At 58.8% G+C, this 21704-nt stretch overlaps 1 protein-coding gene across 1 annotated transcript in view; it reads left to right on the forward strand.

Moving 5' to 3' along the window:
* LOC128976105 (collagen alpha-2(I) chain-like) overlaps nucleotides 1-18936 on the forward strand; it is a 104534-nt gene extending 85598 nt beyond the window's left edge. Inside the window, exons 38-72 of the mRNA XM_054393222.1 lie at nucleotides 34-87; nucleotides 292-345; nucleotides 966-1019; nucleotides 1178-1222; nucleotides 1524-1568; nucleotides 1857-1964; nucleotides 2262-2315; nucleotides 2562-2615; nucleotides 3277-3330; nucleotides 4007-4114; nucleotides 4733-4786; nucleotides 5458-5568; nucleotides 5811-5864; nucleotides 5987-6040; nucleotides 6589-6642; nucleotides 7151-7204; nucleotides 8251-8358; nucleotides 8529-8582; nucleotides 8685-8738; nucleotides 8876-8929; nucleotides 9371-9424; nucleotides 9589-9642; nucleotides 9918-9971; nucleotides 11857-11910; nucleotides 12854-12907; nucleotides 13193-13246; nucleotides 13392-13445; nucleotides 13568-13585; nucleotides 13735-13788; nucleotides 13985-14047; nucleotides 15064-15229; nucleotides 15517-15623; nucleotides 15902-15982; nucleotides 17056-17244; nucleotides 18787-18936. Coding sequence (XP_054249197.1) covers nucleotides 34-87; nucleotides 292-345; nucleotides 966-1019; nucleotides 1178-1222; nucleotides 1524-1568; nucleotides 1857-1964; nucleotides 2262-2315; nucleotides 2562-2615; nucleotides 3277-3330; nucleotides 4007-4114; nucleotides 4733-4786; nucleotides 5458-5568; nucleotides 5811-5864; nucleotides 5987-6040; nucleotides 6589-6642; nucleotides 7151-7204; nucleotides 8251-8358; nucleotides 8529-8582; nucleotides 8685-8738; nucleotides 8876-8929; nucleotides 9371-9424; nucleotides 9589-9642; nucleotides 9918-9971; nucleotides 11857-11910; nucleotides 12854-12907; nucleotides 13193-13246; nucleotides 13392-13445; nucleotides 13568-13585; nucleotides 13735-13788; nucleotides 13985-14047; nucleotides 15064-15229; nucleotides 15517-15623; nucleotides 15902-15982; nucleotides 17056-17244; nucleotides 18787-18936 — 2487 coding nt within the window. The remainder of the gene's footprint in view (nucleotides 1-33; nucleotides 88-291; nucleotides 346-965; nucleotides 1020-1177; nucleotides 1223-1523; nucleotides 1569-1856; nucleotides 1965-2261; nucleotides 2316-2561; nucleotides 2616-3276; nucleotides 3331-4006; nucleotides 4115-4732; nucleotides 4787-5457; nucleotides 5569-5810; nucleotides 5865-5986; nucleotides 6041-6588; nucleotides 6643-7150; nucleotides 7205-8250; nucleotides 8359-8528; nucleotides 8583-8684; nucleotides 8739-8875; nucleotides 8930-9370; nucleotides 9425-9588; nucleotides 9643-9917; nucleotides 9972-11856; nucleotides 11911-12853; nucleotides 12908-13192; nucleotides 13247-13391; nucleotides 13446-13567; nucleotides 13586-13734; nucleotides 13789-13984; nucleotides 14048-15063; nucleotides 15230-15516; nucleotides 15624-15901; nucleotides 15983-17055; nucleotides 17245-18786) is intronic.
* The last annotated feature ends 2768 nt before the right edge of the window (nucleotides 18937-21704 follow it).

The following is a 21704-nucleotide window of genomic DNA, read 5'->3' on the forward strand; positions in this document are numbered from 1 at the left end:
GAGGTTTCTAAATGCCTTCATCTTGCCTGGCAGGGGCTGCCTGGGAAGCCTGGCTTGGAGGGGCCCCAGGGACCTGTTGGCACCTATGTGAGTGACAGAGCTGCTGTGGAGAGGGCAGCAGCTGGGCTGGGCTGGGGGTGGTTACTGGAGCAGTGCTGGGAGCATCCTGCCAGGGCTCCTGTGGTGCCCAGGGTCCTGCCCTTCCTGGGTGAGAGCTCAGCCTCAGCAGCTGCCTACTCCCAAAAGCCTGGAGGTGCTCCAGCTGCCTCCTGACCCTGCACCTCTCCCCAGGGCTACCCAGGACCTGCTGGTGACCGCGGGAGGCCAGGGCGCAGGGGGGACAAGGTAGGGCTGGGAAACAGCACAGCTCGGAGGGCTGGGGAGGGCTGGGCTGAGTCCAGGCTTTGGGAACACTCTGGGCTTGGGCTCTTCAACCCAATGGGTGGCTTTGAGTGGTGTCCAGCAATGGTCTCCATCAGCCATGCCAGGGAAGTCGCAGGGGCGGCAGGAGGGGAAGGGCTGGAGCTGGGCATGAGGAAAAACAGGAGCAGGCTGCTCAGGGAGGTGGTGGAGTCTCCTTCTCTGGAGAGATGCCAAACCCAGCTGGATTCTGGGCAAGCTGCAGTGGCTGACCCTGCTTTTGCCAGGGGTCTTGGACTGGCTCATCTCCAGGGGTCCCTTCCAAGCCCCACCATGCTGGGATTCAGGGGTTCTGGGGCTCCCATGTGGACACCCAATCCATGTTGGGTGTGCAGGGCTTCATCTGCACTTGGGTTCTATGGTCCTGCTCTGGCAGGGGGGTTGGACTCCAAGATCTCCAGAGGTCCCTTCCAACCCCTAGCATCCTGTGAGCTGCCCAGACTCCTGTGGCTTCTTGTGAGGTGCTAGACAGAGGGGTTTGGGGTTTAGGGGGTCACTGCATTCAAGCACACAGAGGGAAGGAAACCTTTCTTGCCTCCTGACAGGGAGAAATGGGAGCCCAAGGCCCACCAGGATTTCCAGGAAAAGCTGGTCCTAAGGTGGGTCCTGGCTGCTGCTCCAGCCCCGTGGAGAAGCACCAAGCAAGTCACCATTGCTGGGCTGGGCAGGGGGCAGTGGGGCCTCAAGGGGCTGAAGTGGGGAGAGAGGAGCAGTCAGGGCTGCAGGGTGGGGCTCTGATTGCCTCCCTCTCCCCCAGGCCCTGCCAGGTCCTCCTGGTCCTCGAGGTGCTCCTGGCTCCCAGGTAGGACTGGCTGTGCTCCCTGAGCCCCTGGCTTGCTGCAGGGCCCTGCGGGTGTGCCACACTCTGCAGTGCAGACCCCGTGTGCTGCCCACAGCTCCAGCAGCACGGAGCCCAGAGCCCTGTGTGGGAGCAGGCAGCACCCTGCTGCTTCTCACTGCTGGCTGGCATTTGTCCTGGTGCTGCGTGGGCAGCAGGAGGTGGCCTGGGCATGCAGGGGTTGTCTGAGTGAAGCCTCATCCTGCTCAGGCTCCCTGGTGCCTCCTTGCCATGGCCATGCTGCTGAGCAGCCTTCTTGTTGCAGGGCAGAGCAGGAGACCCAGGGCCTCGAGGGCTTCCAGGGCTGCCTGTAAGTGTGCTGCAGAGATGCCCTGCAGGCTGAGGTTGGGGGATGTGCCAGGAGGTCAAACACAGGTGCCCCCTCTGGAGGCATCCTCATCCCCAGGATGGTGATGGGGCAGGGAATGAGCCAAACCCTGTGTGGGTAGCTGGGGGGTGACGAGCTGGGGGCAGGGACAGCAGTGGTGCCTTACAGACCCTGTGGTGGCCCAACTGCTGCAGGCAGGGGGCTCCCACTGGCACTGCCCTGCCCTGTGCCACCTTTCAGGAGCCTGAGAGTGGCCTCTTGGCCTTGCAGGGTGCTCCTGGCCCACGGGGGCTGGATGGTGTCCCTGGGAAGCCTGGCTTGGCAGGAGAACCAGGAGCTGCTGGCCCAGCTGGGGCTGCTGGCACCCCTGGGTACCCGGTGAGTGCCCCTGGGCTCCTTCAGTCACTGCCCTGCACAAGTGGTGGGACAGGGTGGGAGAGCTTGGCTGGGGCAACGCTTCTGGGGAGCTGCCAAAGCGTCTGTAGCAAGGGAGGGATGAGGGAAGCTGGCACAAGGGGGCTTGAGAAGCTGGCAAGTGGTTGTTGTGTCCATGGGGACAGGGGGTGCTGGGGCATCCCAACCTCTGCCAGCCAAGCTCAGGAGATGCTGTGGCCTCCTGGGCACAGGCAGAGCCTTCAGGTGGTAGGGATGATGCCATGGAGTGCTTGTTTCCAGGGGCAGGAAGGTCCAGGTGGACCTGAAGGGCCTTCAGGGGTGAGAGGAGAGAAGGTAAGGCCAGAGGAGGTGGCTTGGCTCCCCTTGCCAGCCCCCTGAATCAGAACTGCAAAGCACTGGGCTTGCTCTGCTTGCCCAGAGGGGGGCTGCCAGTTTGGCCACTGACATTGCCCATGGGGGCTGGCATGGCTGGGCTGAGGTGGGAGAAGAGCCTTGCAAGCCCTCCTGCAGAGGCTGGGCAGCAGGGTCTGTGGGGGACCTGTGTGGAGCTGCCTGTCCTGATGTCCATGTCCCCTGCAGGGTGATGTGGGAGATCCTGGGAATGCTGGCATCAGGGGGCTGGATGGTGAGCAGGTAACCAGCTGGGGAGCCCTGTCCTGCCCTGGCTGGGCTGCTCCAGCCTCTCCCTCCCCTCCTGCCTTCTCCAGGGGTGGGGGATGAAGGGAGGAGGTCCCTGAGCCTCAGCTGAACCAGAAGGTTAAGGCTGTGTCTGCATCAGCTGAGCCAGAGGCTATGTGGGGAGGGCCTTGAAGGTGATCAGAGGGATGGAGAACCTTCCCCATGGGGACAGGCTGGGAGAGTTGGGGTTGTGCAGCCTGCAGAAGAGAAGGCTCCAGGGAGACCTCAGAGCAGAGTTCCAGTACCTGAGGAGGCTCCAGGAGAGCTGGGGAGGGACTTTGGACAAGGGCTGGGAGTGCCAGGATGAGGGAGAATGGCTTTGAGCTGGGAGAGGGGAGATTGAAACTGGAGATGAGGAAGAAATTCTTGGCAGTGAGGGTGGGGAGACACTGGAACAGGTTGCCCAGGAAGGTTGTGGATGCCTCCTCCCTGGAGGTGTTCAAGGCCAGGCTGGATGAGGCCTTGAGCAACCTGGGCTGGTGGGAGGTGTCCCTGCCCATGGCAGGGGCTTGGAACTGGATGAGCTTTCAGGTCCCTTCCAACCCAGCCCACTCTGTGGGTCTATGGCTGTGGAGGTGGAGCTGTGCTAGGGCTGGGCTCTGTGTTTCCTCCCCAGGGATCCCCAGGACAGCCAGGAGCAGAGGGTCAGCCAGGACCCAAAGGAGAGCAGGTGAGTTCCTGCTGGGTGCTGGGGGTGATACCCACAGTGGTGCTGGGTTCTGGTCCTGCTGGGCAGGGCTGCTTGCAGTCCAGCCCCTGCATGCTCATCCCTGGGGATTTCTGTGGCTGAGCATGGCAGAAAGGAAATGCTTCCTATGGCTTCACCTGGCACCACCTTGACCTTTTAGCTGCTGTAAAGGTAGAGAGTTTGAAGAGGTTGCAGCTGCAGCAGCTGCCTTTGAAGCAAGGCCCAACATTATTTGGTGGTCAGTCTCTTCTCCCAAGGAACAAGTGATAGGACAAGAGGAAATTGCCTCAAGTTGCCCCAGGGGAGGTTCAGGTTGGACTTGAAGAACAATTCCTTCCCCAAAAGGGTTGTCAAGGCCTGGCCCAGGCTGCCCAGGGCAGTGGTGGAGTCCCCATCTGTGGAGGGGTTTCAGAGCTGTGGAGATGTGGTGCTGAGGGACAGGGTTTGGTGGTGGCCTGGCAGTGCTGGGTTAAGGGTTGGACTGGATCTGAAAGGTCTTTTCCAACCTAAACTGTTCTGTAGAGGGGCCCAAGTCCTCTCAGAGCCTGGGTACAAGGACAAGTGGGCTGGCTGTGTGGTGAGGAATCCTGGAAGGCAAAGCCAGGCTCAGCTGGAAAATCCAACCAAGCCTAATCCTGCTCATCCTCATCCTGTCCAGGGAGAGGCAGGAACCCGTGGAGCTGCAGGCATCAGTGGCAGCCCTGGGGAGCCAGGAGATGATGGCCCAGAGGGGCTGCCAGGGAGGCCTGGGGAGCCAGGGAAGGAGGTATGTGTGCTGGCTGCCACCAAGGTGCCCACTGCTGCCTGCTGGTGGCCCCTGCCAGGGCATGGGCACAGGACAGCTCAGCACCCAGTGCTCTGGCTCTGCACAGCTGCCCATGCCTGGGTGAGCAGCAGACAGCCTGAGGGGTGCCCATGGGAGGTGTTTTGGGGTCTCCTTGCTGGGCACAGGACAGCTCAGCACCCAGTGCTCTGGCTCTGCACAGCTGCCCATGCCTGGGTGAGCAGCAGACAACCTGAGGGGTCCCCATGGGAGGTGTTTTGGGGTCTCCTTGCTGGGCACAGGACAGCTCAGCACCCAGTGCTCTGGCTCTGCACAGCTGCCCATGCCTGGGTGAGCAGCAGACACCCTGAGGGGTGCCCATGGGAGGTGTTTTGGGGTCCCCTTGCTGGGCAAGGTGCTGCTTGGCTGTGCCCAGCGTTTAGGGCTGGGGGATGACCTCCTGGTGCAGGAGAGGCTGTGGGGTCACCTCTTGCCCAGCACCAAAATGCTGGCCAGAGGAGGGTGGGGGTGGCCATGGAATCAGAGCCCAGCCTTCAGCCCCTCCTGGGATGGGGCTGGGGAGCAGCTCTGTGCCTGATGCTGGTATCTCCCTCTGGGCAGGGGGAGCCTGGTGACACTGGAGAGCCAGGAGAGCCAGGAGCTCAGGGGCAGAAGGTGAGCACTGAGTGGAGCCCTTGCCCTCCCTGCAGCCCCTTGAGACCCCCCCAACCCTTGCTCAGCCTCAGCTGCTCCACTTACTGTGTGGGGGCAGAAGCAGGACAGGGTTTGACTGAGGACCACTGGGCACAGCAGGCTCAAGCCTGACATCAGCACCACTCCTGAGCACCCTAGGGTGAACTTCTGCCTGCAGCACCCAGTGAGAAGGTGAAGCATGTCCTCTCCATGGGATTGGTCAGCCTGGAGAAGGGAAAGCTCCAGGGAAAACTTCTGGTGGCCTTTCAGTGCTTAAAGGGCTGAGCAGAAAGCTGGGGACAGAGTTTGGAGGACAGCCTGCTGTGACAGGACAAGGGGGGATGGCTTGGAACTAACAGAGGGAGATTCAGACTGGAGAGAAGGGAGAAATATTTGACACTGAGGGTGGTGAACCACTGGCCAAGGCTGCCCAGAGAGGTGGGAGATGTCCCATCCCTGGAACCATCCCAGGGGAGGTTGTTTGGGGATCTGAGTACTTGCAGATGTCCCTGCTGGCTGCAGGAGGGTTGGTTTAGATGTGACCTTGAAAGTCCCTTTCCCACCCAAACCATTCCATGACTCTGTGCAGAAGCTGACTCTCATTGCTGTTCCCTTTTATTCTTGGTGGTGACACCTCTGTCTTCATCCCTGAGCAGGGTGACCCTGGCCCCAGGGGCCATCCTGGAGTGCCTGGCCCAGGAGCTGCTACAGGGCAGATTGGAGAGCAAGGCCACAAAGGAGAGAAGGGTCAGGAAGGTTTGCTGGCAAGTACCAAGAGGCTCCCAGTGGCTGGGTGCTGGGTGCTGAGGAGTGGGGCTCAGCCCTGGCAGGTGACTTTGGGCTGCAGGAGCCACACAAGATACCTCCATAATTAGGGAGTTTGGTGTCTCCTGGGCATGGCTCCTTGCTGGAGCAGAAGGACAGTGTGGACCTGCTGGGTTCATGCTGCCTCCTGCCCCACAGCTGGGCTGGGAGCCTGCTGAGCACATCTCCCTCTGTGTCCCAGGGCCAGGTGGGTGTCACTGGAGCTGCAGGACCTGCTGGAGCCAGAGGATGGTTTGTAAGTCAGACCTTGTCCCTCCTCCCTGCCTGGCTGGTGGCAGACCTGGCAGGGCCTGGCACTGGGAGCAGGGGGCAGGGCTGGATGGATGGATGGAGCTCCTCTGCTTGTGCCCTCAACAGGGTGGGACAGGTCTGCGAGGTCCTCCTGGGCTCAATGGTCCTGAGGGAGTCAAGGTAAGGCAGGATTGGCTCCAAGCCTTCACCCCTGCATGAAATGCCCTTTGCTGGTCTCTGCTCCCTCTGGCTCCTGGGATACCTGCTGGGGTCCCTGGTGTGGTTCCTGGTGGGGTGCCTGGTGGGGTACCTGGTGAGGTACCTGCTGGGGTCCCTGGTGTGGTTCCTGGTGGGGCACCTCCTGGGGTACTTGGTGGGGTACCTGCTGGGGCACCTCCTGGGGTACCTGGTGAGGTACCTGCTGGGGTAGCTGCTGGGGTTCCTGGTGGGGTTCCTGGTGAGGTACCTGCTGGGGTAGCTGCTGGGGTAGCTGCTGGGGTCCCTGGTGGGTCCCTGGTGTGGTCCCTGGTGAGGTACATGCTGAGGTACCTGCTGGGGTACCTGCTGGGGCTGCCTGTGGTGGAGGAGCTGGCTCAGAGCTGGGCAGAGTGGTGACCTGGGGGGACCTTCTGTGGGACACTGCCTGTGCCCTGTTGCCTGAGATGCCAAGTCAACAAAGCCAGGCAGGGGCTTTCTGAGGACAGAAACTGTTTCCTGTTCTTCCCCAGGGAGATCCAGGGCCTCAAGGCATGCATGGACCTGTTGGTGCTGCAGGATCAGAGGTAGGGATGCCTGGGACCTTGCAGAGCCAGGAGCTGCCACAGGCTTCCCCAGGGCTTCCCCATTTCCAGTAGGAACCAGAGAACCACAGAATCAGTCAGGTTGGAGGAGACCTCCAAGATCATCAAGTCCAACCCATCACCCAACCCTAACTGATCAACCAGACCAAGGGATTCATTCCCCCTTGACTGCCCAGGCCAGGGGGCTCAAGAATGAGGCTGGGGGGGGGGGTGCAGCTAAAGACCCCACATCTTGGCACTGATTCCCAAGAGGTTCTTAGTGCCCTCATCCCAAAAATCAGACCACTTCAGCCTGGCACCCAGGGATGCCTCATGGAAGGCTGCTGTGGGACCATGTTGACTCCCACACAGTGCCAGGTGCTGCCTGGGCATGTGCCTTGGCCAGCTGCATGTGGTATGAAGGAGAAGATGCCCAAAGCACCTGCAGAAGGCCTAAGTGTAGTGCTCCTGGGGGTGCTGGGCTTGTTCTGAACCCCCTCCATCACCACAGGGACTCGCTGGAGATGAGGGAACCAAGGGAGATAGAGGCAAGCCTGGTCCAGTGGTGAGTGCCAGCCCTGCTCCTGCAAACCCACCCCAGGAAACAGCTTTGGTGGCACCTTGGGATGGAGCAGCAGAGCCTGGGGCTGTGTCTCCTGGGTGGGTAGCCACAAAGCAAACTCTGCCAGCCCAGGGGGCTGGGCTGTGTCTCCCAGCTCCTGCCCTGCACCTTTGTGCCTGAGTCTTTGTTGCCTTGGTTCTCCTAGAAGGCTCCACAAAGGTGTCAAAACCCGGGGGGGATGGGATTTTAACTGCCCTTTGGTTTATCCTTCAGTCCAAAGGGAGTTGGACATATCCAGGTGGGTTCCTCTCCTGGTTTGTATTCCATTTGGAAACACAGAGTTGGAAAACTCCCTCTGGGATCCAGTGCCATTGCAGCCATTGCCTGGCTGTTGGAGGCTGCATGGCTGTTGGGGGCTGCCTGAGGCAGGTCCAGGACATTTGGCTTCTCCTTCCTCTGCTTCCACACAATCCCTGAGTGTCCATAAGTTTGTAGGGCTCCAGGAACCACCCTGTGCTCAGAAGAATTGGCACTGCCCTGAGCTGCATTCCAGGCTGATGGTCCAGAGCTACCAACATGTTCTTGATGCCCTGCACTCAGCTGCAGGATAACTCCCATGTGCATCCCAGTTTTTCCCATGTTTTGGTGCCCCTCTGCCTGGGCAAAGCATGTCCTTAGCTGGGATGTGGAATAAACATGGGGCAAAGCAGACAGCAAGAGCCATTGCTCAGGGTAGTCAGAGCCCCTCGAGGGGTGGCTGCTCAGAGCCTGCTCCAGCTGGGGCTGGGCTGGGGTGTGACAGGTTTAGGTTGGAGATTAGGAACAATTTCCTCACTGCAAGAGTGGTCAGGCACTGGAAAATGCTGCCCAGGGAGGTGGTGGAGTCCCCATCCCAGGAGGTGTTCAAGAAAGCTGTGGCCATGGCACCTGGGGGCATGGTTTAGCGGCCATGGTGGTGGTGGGTTGATGGTTGGACTGGGTGATCTTGGAGGCCTTTTCCAACCCAGCCCATTCTGTGGTTTTGTGGTGTCCCCATGTGTGCACCCCAGGGCGCAGCAGGGAACCAGGGCCCAGCAGGTGCCCCTGGGCTCCAAGGCTACAGCGGGCATGGGGGTGCCAGAGGAGTGGCAGGAGCCAAGGGACAGCCAGGCCGGCAGGTAAGTCCTCTCCCTGCCCTGGGGACAGGCAGGGGGCATCCCTGCAAGGTCACCTTGCCCATCACAGCTCCCTGGCAACAACCCTGGGGCAAAGCAGTTGGCTTTGTACCCTCCTCCTGCCTCTCCCGGAGTGCCCTGGAGCTGATGCCAGGCTCCCGTTTTGTCCCCAGGGTCCTTTGGGGCCCCTGGGCGAAGCTGGAGCCACAGGACTGAGTGGAGTCGAGGTGAGTGGGCACCTCTGCTGCCCCACTTCCCTGCCCCCAGCTGCTCCCCCAGCCCTGGAGCTCCTTTCTGGGAGCTGGGTTGGTTTCTGGTTTCCTCCCCAGGGCCTGGTGGGTGCAAAAGGGCAGCCGGGCACAGCGGGCACAGCGGGCAAGACGGTGAGGAGTGGGGTGGGGCTGTGCTGCTTCTCCCTGGCACAGGGAGTGGGATGCACCACCCAGGGAGGGAGGCTGGGAGGGGACAGCCCTGCCACAGCATCCTTCAGGAAGGGTTTCCTTCTCCCTTGGGATTTTAGGGGTCTCCCGGGAAAGCTGGTCCTAAGGGACGGAAAGGTCGCAAAGGAGAGAAGGTACCTCCCAACCTGTCCTCTGCTGATGGGCCCTGAGGGGCAGCAGCCACTGGGCATGGGGTGGCTGAGCCTGAGGTGGTCAATCCTGCTGTCATCCATGGGGAATCACCCCAGGGGCACCTGTTTCCCCTCGCTCTAGAGGCAACCAGCAAGCCCTTGGGTGCCCTTGGGCTGCCTTGACTGGTTTTGGGGTGAGGGGCTGGCAGCTCAGCTCAGCTCCACAGGGCTGCCTCCATCCTGGCTCAGGTGCCCTTAGAGGGGGGCAGGGAACCTCCCCTTTACTGGGAAGCTCTGCACCATGGCCTTGGTGTCCATACCCAGAGTCCTACAGAGCCCGATGAGCTCTGTGCCCATGCAAGCAGCTGCCTCCTTTCCCCAGTCCTGGTCCAAGCTGTGGTGAGGCTGTTGGTGACCCACATCCCCCATCTCTTCTTCCCTCAGGGTGATGTGGGGCGTGAAGGGGAAGAAGGAGCCCCTGGAGGAGCTGGCAGACGGGTAAATGGCACTGTCGTCCTCATGGAGGGTGCTGGGAGGTGTGGAGCTGATCTTGCAGAGGGCCCTCAGTTTTCCTGGGGCTCAGCATCCCTGGTGGGGTGCAGGGAAGGCAGCTTAGTGCCTTTGACAGGCTCCAATTGCTGTCTTCCATCTGTTGTTCCCAGGGCAAGCAAGGCAAGCCAGGCCACCGGCCCCCAAGAGGTCCCCAGGGACCCAAGGTAGGTTGGCTTTGCCCCCACTTGGGCACCTTGGCAGCTCAGGGTGCTCCCAAGCCAGGGGCTGCTCCCACCCACCCAAGCCCCCTGCTAAGAAGAGGATAAAGCAGTACAGGGCACCACACAGCTGGAGGACTCTGAGTGCCCAGGGGGCTTCCACCCCAGGGGGGTTATCCCCCACCCCTGGTCCCCATGGGCTGCTCTCCCTGCAAGAGGCACTGGGGCTCCTGCCTTGCCCTCCTGCCACACCACCAGGGTCTCTCATGTCTGCATTTCAGGGCCACCCAGGTGACAAGGGGCTGGAAGGACCCCAGGGCCCCCAAGGACCCTACGTGAGTATTAGCTTGGAGGTGTTTGGGTGCTGGCTGCTCCCTGCTTGGCTCCCACAGGAACCACTTTGTAACCCAGCTCCAGTGAGGCCACATCTGGAGTGCTGGCTCCAGTTCTGGGCTCCCCAGTTCAAGAGGGACAGGGAACTGCTGGAGAGAGTCCAGTGGGGGCTGCAAAGCTGCTGAGGGGCCTGGAGCAGCTCTGTGAGGAGCAAAGGCTGAGAGCCCTGGGATGAGAGCCTGCAGAAGAGCAGCCCCAGAGGGGAGCTGAGCAATGCTCAGCAAGAGCTAAAGGGTTGGGGACAAGAGGCTGGGGTCAGACTCTCTTCAGGGGTGCCCAGGGACAGGGCAAGGGGCAGTGGGCACAAACTGGAACCCAGGAGGTTCCATCTGAACAGAAGGAGAAAATTCCTTGGTGTGAGGGTGCTGGAGGCCTGGAGCAGGCTGCACAGAGAGGTTGTGGAGTCTCCTTCTCAGGAGAGATTCCAAACCCCCCCTGGCCATTGTGCTCCTGGGCAAGCTGCTGTGGGTGCCCTGCTTTGGCAGGGGGGTTGGACTGGGTGATCCCCAGAAATCCCTTCCAACTCCTGCCATGCTGGGATTCTGTGAGGCAGAGACCTCTTCCAAATGAGTGAAGTTTCTAGTTCCATCCACCTGTCACTCACCCATCTCCTCTTGCCTTCTCCTCCCAGATTCCCAGCCCAGCTGTGTCTGCAGTCAGGCAAATCACTTCATTGCCATTCTCTCATTGTAGAGGCCAAATCCTTCCCTTCCAGTTCAGTGTCTGATGCTTAGCAGTGCTGAGCACTTGCAGAGGGCTGTGCTCATCTTCCCAGCCAGCTGCCACGACTTGGGGAGGGGATTGGCTGCACTGCAGCAGCCACCACTGGCCTAGAAAAAAAAACAACCCCAAACCTGCTCAGATCTATTTGATTTCTTTTTTTAAATTACTGGAAATTGTGTTGTTTTTTTTTTTTTCCCCATGTTTGAATTAAAAAAAAATCCCAGCTTTGGAAACTTCACAGAAGCACAAGGAGATGTTGTGTACCCAGCAGCCAAGGGGACCTGAGCTGCCTTTGTGAGGAGGTTTGTTGAGGGCTCCTCCCAAAAGCACCAAAACAAACCAAAACAAAACCAAAACAAACCAAAACAAACCAAAACAAACCTAAACAAACCAAAACAAACAAAACAAACCAAAACAGAACAAACAAAACAAACCAAAACAAACAAAACAAACAAAACAAACCAAAACAAACAAAACAAAACAAAACAAAACCAAACCAAAACAAACCAAAACCCAAAACAAACCAAACCACACCAAACCAAAACAAAAACCAAACCAAACCAAACCAAACCAAAAACCAAACCAAACAAACCAAACCAAAACAAAAAAAACACCAAACCAAACAAACCAAACCTAACCAAACAAACCAAACCAAACCAAACCAAACCAAACCAAACCAAAAACCAAACCAAACCAAACCAAAAACCAAAACAAACCAAACCACACCAAACCAAACTAAAACAAAAACCAAACCCAACCAAACAAACCAAACCAAACCAAAACAAAAACCAAACCAAGCCAAACCAAACCAAAACAAAAACCAAACCCAACCAAACAAACCAAACCAAACCAAAACAAAACCCAAACCAAACCAAACCAAACAAACCAAAACAAAAACCAAACCAAACCAAAACCAAACAAACCAAAACAAACCAAACCAACTCAAGGACAGGAGGAGAAAAAGCCTCAAAGGTTCCCCAAACTGCCTGCCATCCTCAGCATCCTGCTGGCACCGTGGTTGTGGGGAGGTCCCTGCACAGCAGGGAGCTGATGGGAGCAGCTCAGCAGCTCGGGTGGTGAGGTGCTGGATCCTCTCTCTTGTAGGGCATCCCAGGGCTGAAGGGCATGAAAGGAAACCCCGGGCCCAAGGGACACAAGGTGGGTGACACAAGGTGGCACAACACTTACTGCCCTCTTCTTGAGCCCTGATTGCTGCAGGAGCTTGCTTTGGGGGTTGACCATCGTGTCCCCAGCTGCTGGGAGCTCTTTAGGTCTCCTCCACAACCAGCTTCCTTTTCCAGCCTCTCCATCCTCCTGGAGCTGCAGGCAGCAGTCTCCAGCTTTTTAATCCCCTGCTGTCACAGCACAAGCACACAGCTCCTCTGTGCTGCTACTGCTGAGCTGATGAATCCAACCTTGCCCCGAGAAGCCAAGCAACGTCCTCCTGGCCCCAGCCATCAGCTGCAAGGCTGTCAATGAGGATGACAAACAGGCCTGGGGGCTGGGTGGTTGCTCACAGCCTTCAGGAGGATTACTCCCCCCCCCAGGAATAAACAAAGCTCTAAATCCATCGGGAGCTGAATGAGTGATGGCAGAGGGTGAAGTCCAAGGGCATCCAGCAAGGCCAGCAGGAGGGGAGCTGCTCTGCTGGGATCTCATCCCCTGCTCCACCAGACTTCAGCACACAAGAAATGTTCTTTATTTTTCTCCAAGGGCTTCCTGGGTGATCTTTTAGCCTGGGATAAGATTCTTTCCCTTTGGCCTTTAGCAGCTGAGCAAGAGAGGCAGCAGCTCCATCACACCTTCTCCTCTTCCCCCAGCAGGGTGGGCACAGTTAGTTGTCCCAGCTCCAAAGGATGGAGGCTTGCAGCCAGCCCTAGCTGGGAATTTCCCATTCCCAGCTGCTTTCTGGAGGTCAGCAGAGGTTTGGCCTTGGGAAACGCCCCCAGGCAGGTATCTCCTGCCAGGGTCAGGCAGCAAGCAAAACCTCTGCTGCCTCCCTGATGGAGGAACTAGAGCAGTGGCCACCCTTCAGAGCTGGTGTCCCAGCAGCTTCCTACCCTCCTCTTGGCCACCCAAACTCTCCCTGACTCTCTCCTAGGGCGAGAAGGGCAGCAGGGGGCAGCTGGGCCAGCAAGGGGATGAAGGCATCAAGGTGTGTGAAGGGTTTGGCTCTCTTCCTCCCTCCCCTTGGTCCCTTCTCACCCTGTGTGGCACGCTGTGTTGTACCCTGTGTGACCTTGTGTGACCCCCTGTGAGACCCCCTGTGTGACACCCAGTGTGACCCTGTGTGGCACCCTGTAAGGCACCATGTGTGACCCTGTATGGCACCCTGTGTGACACTGTGTGGCACTCTGTGTGGCACCCTATGTTGTACCCTGTGTGGCACCCTGTGTGACCCCCTGTGTGGCACCCTGTGACACCCTGCCACATCTTCCAGGGCAAGCCAGGAGCCCATGGTGTCCCCGGGAGGCCAGGACCCAAGGGACAGCAGGTAAGGGCAATGTGGGAGGGGCCAGCAGGAACTGAGATCAACCTTTGGGGTCAATTCCAAAACCAAACCAGGGCTGAGGTGTAGAAAGACCCAGAGCTGGGGGATGCCACATGCAGTGCCCTGACCTCTTCTGGTGTCTCTGCAGGGTGACACTGGCCCCCCTGGCCCATGGGGACACCCTGGCATCCCTGGGACACGGGTGAGTCCTTCCCTTTCCCAGCAGTTTTGGGCTTCACTCCTGGCCCCACTGGGGATCCACTGGGGATGGGACCTGGATCTCTCCTCCCTCCCTCTTAGCTGGGTCTTGGCCTTCTCTTCCAGGGTTTGTCTGGACCCAAAGTAAGTAGAGAGGAGCTCCTGGAGCCACAGGGCACCCTCCCCTCCTGCCCTCTCCCCAGGGTGCAAGGTGTCCCCATGGGGCACCCCGGGGGCACAGCAGCATCTCCCCACTTTGCTTTGCTTCCCCCCTCCACCTCATCCTTTGGCAGGGGCTGAAAGGCTTCCCAGGGCTGCCAGGACCCAGGGGCAGACCAGGCCTGCCGGTAAGCAGAGCCACCAATGTCCCTTGTGCCCACACTTGGGTCCCTCGCTCCCCAAAATCTGGCAGTGAGCTCCCACCACGCTGTGCCACGCCATGCCATGGGGACAGCTGGCTGCTGGCACCACCAGAGGAGCTGGGAGCATGGCCTGGGGCTCATGGGCAGCAGCCAGTGTCACCAGCACTGACATTGTCACCAGGGTCTCGCCGGCCCCCCTGGACCCAGCGGACCCTCACTGATGCTGTCCAGGGAGGAGCTGCAGGTGAGTGCATGAGGTGAGGGCTTCCCATCCCTGCTTTGCTTGGTGCCAGGGCAGAGAGGGAAGGGGCTGGCAGTGATGCTGTCCCATGTCCTGGTGTTGTCCCTTGTCCTGATGTTTTCCCTTGTCCTGATGTTTTCCCTTGTCCTGATGCTGTCCCTTGTCCTGTTGCTGTCCCTTGTCCTGTTGCTGTCCCTTGTCCTGTTGCTGTCCCTTGTCCTGATGCTGTCCCCTGCCCTGATGCTGTCCCTTGTCCTGATGTTTTCCCTTGCCCTGATGCTGTCCCATGTCCTGATGCTGTCCCTTGTCCTGATGTTTTCCCTTGTCCTGATGCTGTCCCATGTCCTGATGCTGTCCCTTGCCCTGATGCTGTCCCTTGCCCTGATGCTGTCCCTTGTCCTGATGTTTTCCCATGTCCTGATGCTGTCCCATGTCCTGATGCTGTCCCATGTCCTGATGCTGTCCCTTGTCCTGATGTTTTCCCTTGTCCTGATGCTGTCCCATGTCCTGATGCTGTCCCTTGCCCTGATGCTGTCCCTTGCCCTGATGCTGTCCCTTGTCCTGATGTTTTCCCATGTCCTGATGCTGTCCCATGTCCTGATGCTGTCCCTTGTCCTGATGTTTTCCCTTGTCCTGATGTTTTCCCATGTTCTGACGTTTTCCCTTGTCCTGATGCTGTCCCTTGTCCTGATGCTGTCCCATGTCCTGATGCTGTCCCTTGCCCTGATGCTGTCCCTTGCCCTGATGCTGTCCCATGTCCTGATGTTTTCCCTTGCCCTGATGCTGTCCCTTGTCCTGATGTTTTCCCTTGTCCTGATGCTGTCCCTTGTCCTGATGCTGTCCCTTGTCCTGATGCTTCTGAGGGCCTCTGTGACCAAGGTGCTTGCACAAAGAGCAAGCAGATGTGCTTATCCCTCTCCCACCAGGCTTCTCTTTGTCCTCTGCTGCTGCTGCTCCTGGCCAACGCAGGGTGGGGACACCCAGGTCAGGTTGCTTCCCTCCCTTGCTTTTCCTTCTAGCACCTCGTTTACCCCTCCAACCACCTGAACTTCACTGCAGTCTGGGCTCTGCTGGACACCCTGAGCCAGGAGCTGCAAGGCCTCGTTGAGCATCCCAACGGCACCAAAGCCAACCCAGCAGCCACCTGCAAGGAGCTGCTGCTGGCTCACCCCAGCCTGCCTGATGGTACTGGGGTGCCCATGGGGTCCCCCAATGCTGCCTTCAGAGCTGGCCCTGCCTCCCTTCTGGTCAGCATGGGGGGACAGGCAGTGAAGAGGGGATGAGGACTGGGGGATGAGCTCAGCTGGGTCCCATGGGCATCCCTGGAGGGCAAGGCTGGCAGCCAGGCTGCAGCCCAGGGGCATCAAGGTTGCAGCCAGGGGTGTGCCATGAGCTGAGGTGGGATGGCACCACCTGGCATCCTCCCTGTGCCAAACCCAGGGTGCCAGGAGTTGCCCTCTGCCTCCCTGCAGGGCAGTACTACATTGACCCCAACCAGGGCAGCCCCAAGGACGCACTGGTGGCCTTCTGCAACTTCACAGCTGGGGGTGAGACCTGCATAGCTCCCATCCACAACCAGGTATGGGGGGGGAGGCTTTCATGGGGCAGCTGCAGCCCCTAGGGGCAGGTGGGGACAGGGATTGGTGGGGCTGGAGAGGTCACAGTGTGGCCAGCCTCGTGCTGTGATGAGCACTGCCATGGCTGGAAGCTGTTGGAGCAGATGGGAGTGAGGATCCTGGTTACAGGACCTGGCTCTAGGGACAGGTCACACACATGGGTTGGGGTAGCTGGCTCCTTGTCCTGGTAGTGCCACTGTCCCTTTCTGGGGCAGTGGGACATGCTCCTTGCTCCCTGCAGGTCCCCATCAAGGCTTGGCTGAGCACCTACAGCTCCAAGGACACCTTTCAGTGGTTCAGTGCCCTGCCTGGGGGCTTCCTGGTGAGTGCCCAGTGGGACAGCTGAGGGGACACAAAGCCCATTTCACGGGGTCAGGGTTCTCCTAGTGCTTGTCCCACTGTGGTGAGGCAGTGCCCAGGCACAGGGGCACAGTGGGATGTGACAGCTCATCCTGCAACAGAAGGGACTCTGAGCAACCTGATTTGGTTGCCCATCACAGAATCACAGAATGGTAGAGGTTGGAAGGGACCTCTGGAGATCAAGCCAAGGCAGGGTCACCTAGAGAAGGTCACACAGAAACACCTCCAGGAAGGTTTGGAATGTCTCCAGAGATGGAGACTCCACCACCTCTCTGGGCAGCCTGCTCCAGGGCTCCCTCCCTCTTAAATTAAAGAAGTTCTTCCTCATGTTTATGCCCATTACCTTTTGTCCTGTCACTGGGCACCACTGAAAAAATCCTGCATTGATGAGATCCCCCTCAGTCTGCTCTTATCCAGACTATAAAGACCCAAGATGTCTCTGCTGACTGCAGGGGGGTTGCACTAGATGACTTTGAAATTCCTTTCCAACCCATCCCATGGTTCCATGGCAACCCATCCCATGGTTCCATGACAACCTATCCATGGTTCCAGGACAACCCATCCCATGGTTCTATGACAACCCATCCATAGTTCCATGACAACCCATCCCATGGTTCCATGACAACCCATCCATAGTTCCATGACAACCCATCCATAGTTCCATGACAACCCATCCATAGTTCCATGACAACCCATCCGTGGTTCCATGACAACCCATCCATGGTTCCATGACAACCCATCCATAGTTCCATGACAACCCATCCATAGTTCCATGACAACCCATCCCATGGTTCCATGACAACCCATCCGTGGTTCCATGACAACCCATCCATGGTTCCATGACAACCCATCCATGGTTCCATGACAACCCATCCATAGTTCCATGACAACCCATCCATAGTTCCATGACAACCCATCCGTGGTTCCATGACAACCTAACCCAGTGCAGCAGGTGGCTGAATCCTGCCTCCTTGGCAGCTGGGAGCCCTCCAAGCAGCCCCCAGTGCCCCTTCTTCTCTCCCCTTGCCCCTGCAGCTGGAGTACGCAGGGGCCAGCCCGGTGCAGCTCCGCTTCCTGCGCCTGCACAGCAGCTTGGCCACCCAGAAGGTCTCCTACTCCTGCAGAGCAGCCCCAGAGCAGGGCCAGCCCCAGCTGCAGAAGGAAATCCACTTCCTGGCTGACTCCCTGCAGCAGACCTATGTGGCCAGCCTGCAGGGCTGCGTGGTAAGCCTGGCCTTGGCTGCAGCCTTCTCCATGCCTGCAACAGCCCCTGGTGTTTGCAGAGCCCTCTGGGGAGTGTGTGCAGCCCTGGGGTTTGGGATGGACCTGGTGGGTGAGGCTTCATGGGGTGGGATTGGGATGGAGAAGGGTTTGGGATGGACCTGGTGGGTGAGGCTTCATGGGGTGGGATGGGGATGGAGAAGGGTTTGGGATGGTCCTGGTGGGTGAGGCTTCATGGGGTGGGATGGGGATGGAGAAAGGTTTGGGATGGACCTGGTGGGTGAGGCTTCATGGGGTGGGATGGGGATGGAGAAGGGTTTGGGATGGACCTGGTGGGTGAGCCTTCATGGGGTGGGATGGGGATGGAGAAGGGTTTGGGATGGACCTGGTGGGTGAGGCTTCATGGGGTGGGATTGGGGTGGAGAAGGGTTTGGGATGGATCTGGTGGGTGAGGCTTCATGGGGTGGGATGGGGATGGAGAAAGGTTTGGGATGGACCTGGTGGGTGAGGCTTCATGGGGTGGGATGGGGATGGAGAAGGGTTTGGGATGGACCTGGTGGGTGAGGCTTCATGGGGTGGGATGGGGATGGAGCAGGGTTTGGGATGGTCCTGGTGGGTGAGGCTTCATGGTGTGGGATGGGATGGAGAAGGGTTTGGGATGGACCTGGTGGGTGAGGCTTCATGGGGGGGATTGGGGTGGAGAGGGGTTTGGGATGGACCTGGTGGGTGAGGCTTCATGGGGTGGGATGGGGATGGAGCAGGGTTTGGGATGGACCTGGAGGGTGAGGCTTCATGGGGTGGGATGGGGATGGAGAAGGGTTTGGGATGGACCTGGTGGGTGAGGCTTCATAGAGTGGGATGGGAGTGGAGCAGGATTTGGGATGAACCTGGTGGATGAGGCTTCATGGGGTGGGATTGGGGTGGAGCAGGGTTTGGGATGGACCTGGTGGGTGAGGCTTCATGGGGTGGGATTGGGGTGGAGAAGGGTTTGGGATGGATCTGGTGGGTGAGGCTTCATAGAGTGGGATGGGAGTGGAGCAGGATTTGGGATGAACCTGGTGGATGAGGCTTCATGGGGTGGGATTGGGGTGGAGCAGGGTTTGGGATGGACCTGGTGGGTGAGGCTTCATGGGGTGGGATTGGGGTGGAGAAGGGTTTGGGATGGACCTGGTGGGTGAAGCAGCATGGGGTGGGATGAGGATGGAGCGGGGTTGGGGATGGACCAGGTGGGTGAGGCTTCATGGGGTAGGGATGGGGATGGAGAAGGGTTTGGGATGGACCTGGAGGGTGAGGCTTCATGGGATGAGGTGGGGATGGAAAGCATCCTCTCCCTGGTCCCAAGGAGCTGCCCTGTCTTGGGGAGCAGGCTGTGATGAGGAGAAGCCATGAAGGGCTTGGGGCCAGAGACAGCCATGCCCACAGGGCTGTTGGGTGCATCGAGAAGCAGCTGGAGAAGTGAAGGGGCCAGGGGGAGCTCTGAGAGGGTCCTGCAGGCTCATCAGCCAAGGCTGGGTGCCGCTCAGCTGTCCCTGGTGCTCGTTTCAGCTGGACACCGACTCCTCCGTCACCGACACCGTCTTCCAGTTCAGCACCCAGGAGCTCTCCCTGCTGCCGCTGCGGGACCTGGCTGTCCTTCACAACGGGGACGCCTCGCACCAGTTTGGCTTCACAGTGGGACCAGTTTGCTTCAGCTGAAACCAGCAGTGCCACCCAGCTCCCTTCCCACCCAAGGACCTGTCCCGCTGGGGACACGTTGTGAGGGGGGCTGGTGGTGGCATGGGGCTCCCACCTGCTCCCCAGAGCTCCTTTTGAGATAGGTGTCTGTAGCTGCGTTCTGCCACGGACTACACTTCCCCTCTGGAGGAGGAGAGGATTGTTTACAGGAGGCATTGCTCTATAAATTATCTGTTCTGTATGCTCCTGGGGACCCAGGTGCCACTTGCTGCCTGTCTGCAGGGGCTCCTGTCATGACAGCACCAGGAAATGTCTGCTCAAGACAACAAGAAGGAGCAGAACCACTGCCAGCTTGGCAGCAGGGGAAGGAAAAGGGCTTGGCTTTGCCTCAGTCCATTGTACAAATTCCTGGAGCCTTGTCCTGCTGGGGCCAGGCTGAGAAACTACCCTGGGGCAGGTTGGTGCCAGGGCTTCAAGCTCCCACCCTTGGCTGCTGCGAGCCCCAGGGAATGCAAAGGAGTGAAGAATGCAAACCCCCTCCAAGTCCTGCCTCTGTTTTTTCATACAATGGTTCGGGTTGGAAGGGACCTTAAGGATCATCCTGTTCCAACCCCCTGCCAGAGGCAGAGACAACTTCCACTAGATCAGGTTGCCTAAGGCCTCATCCATCCTGGGCTTGAATGCCTCCAGGGTTGGAACCTCCAGAACTTCTGTGGACAGCCTGTTCCAGTGCCTCACCACCCTCATGGGAAGTTCTTCCTCATGTCTCATCTCAAGCCAGTTTCTTCCAGTTTGAAGCCATTCCTCTTTGCTCTGTCACTCCATGCCTTTTACAAAGTCCCTCTCTTGCTCTCCTGTAGTCCCTTCAAATATTGAAAGGCCACCAGAAGGTCTCCCTGGAGCCTTCTCTTCTCCAGGCTGCACAACCCCAACTCTCTCAGCCTGGCCTCCCAGCAGAGGGCTTCCAGCCCTGCCAGCATTGCTGTGGCCTCCTCTGGCCCTGCTCCACCAGGTCCCTGTCTGTGCTGTGCTGAGGGCTCCAGAGCTGCCCCAGCACTGCAGGGGAGGTCTGAGCAGAGCACAGCAGAGGGGCAGAATCCCCTCCCTGCCCCTGCTGCCCACACTGCTGGGGCTCAGCCCAGGACAGGCTGGGGCTGTGCTTGTTGGCTGTTGCCAGCTCATGGCCAGCTTCTCACCAACCAGCACCCCCAAGTCCTTCTCCCCAGGGCTGCTCTCTATCCATACTCCATCCAGCCTGGATTTACGCTTGGAGTTGCCCTGACCCAGGTGCAGGAGCTTGCACATGGCTGAACTGGGACAGGCTGCAGTGCTCAGCCAAGGGGCACCTTGAAAAGGGATTTTCCACTCTGGCATTCAGTTTCTCTTTGCTTGTTGTGTGGGGCAGCCCTCTGTGAAACCTGCTCTGCCAGAGCACCACAGATGTACTCCCTCCAATCCTGGGTGCAGTTATGGGCTCCTCACTCCAAGAAGGGCATTGAGGTGCTGGAGCAGGTTCAGAGAAGAGCAACAAAGCTGGGGAAGGGTCTGGAGAACAGGGCTGAGGAGGAGCAGCTGAGGGAGCTGGGGGTGTTTAATGTGGAGAAAAGGAGGCTGAGGGGAGACCTCATTGCTCTCTAGAGCTCCCTGAAAGGAGACTGCAGTCAGGTGGGGGTTTGGGCTCTTCTCACATGCAACAAGCCCCAGGACAAAGGACTTGGGCTGAAATTGCCCCAGGGGAGGTTGAGGTTGGGCATGAGGCACAATTTCTTCCCCCAAAGAAGCCCTGGCCAGTGGTGGAGTCCCCATCCCTGGCAAGGTTTCAAACCCATGGAGATATGGGACCCTGGTGACCTGGCAGTGCTGGGTTATCGATTGGCCTTGATGAGCTTAAAGGTTTCTTCCAACCTAAAATTTTCCATGACTCTGTGATGCTACCCCTGCCAGGAGCCCCTCAGGAACATCCCCTGGCCTGCAGGCAGACATGGGGACGTTGTCATGGGTGCAGACTTCACTTCCCTTCAGCAGCTGGGCTGGCTAGGGAGCAGGGAGGTCCTGTCACTGCCAACAGCATGGGCAGGGGGTCAGGCACCACCCAGGGTCCAGCACAGCCTAAAGGCTGTGCTGGACCCTGGGTGGTGCCTGACCCCCCTGGGTGCTGGTGAAGGAGACCTTGTGCAGCAGGAAAACAAAATCCCAGCTCAAGGACCAGGTTAGATCCTAGGGAGAGAAGCCATGGGGACAGTCACTCAGCAGCAAACACAGGGGGAGGGACTTGCCATTTTGTTTTATTTTGCCCAAATAGCTGGGGTTTAGCTGCATTTTCAGCTGTGGTCAGAGAAATACAGAACCAAAGAATGTCAGGGGTTGGAGGGGACCTCAGAAGATCATCCAGTCTAGAGCAGGAGCACCTAGGGCAGGTCACACAGGAATGCATCCAGGTGGGGTTGGAAGCTCTCCAGAGAAGGAGACTCCACTACCTCTCTGGGCAGCCTGCTCCAGGCCTCCAGCACCCTCACAGTGACAAAGTTTCCCTTTCTGTTCCCCTGGCACCTCCTCTGCTCCAGCTTGCCCCCAGTGCCCCTTGTGCTGTCCTTGGACATCCCTGAGCAGAGCCTGCCCTGCACATCTTTATCCCCAGCAATGAGGGCAGCCCTCAGGCTCCTCTGTTCCAAGCCACAGCTCCCTCACTGGGAATGCTCCACTGCCTGCAGCACCTCTGTGGCTCTGTGCTGGACTCTCTCAAAGCAGTTCCCTGAGGTCCTTCTTGAACTGAGGGGCCCAGAACTGGA

This window comes from Indicator indicator, chromosome 28, assembly GCF_027791375.1.
Source record: "Indicator indicator isolate 239-I01 chromosome 28, UM_Iind_1.1, whole genome shotgun sequence".
Lineage (NCBI taxonomy): Eukaryota > Metazoa > Chordata > Aves > Piciformes > Indicatoridae > Indicator > Indicator indicator.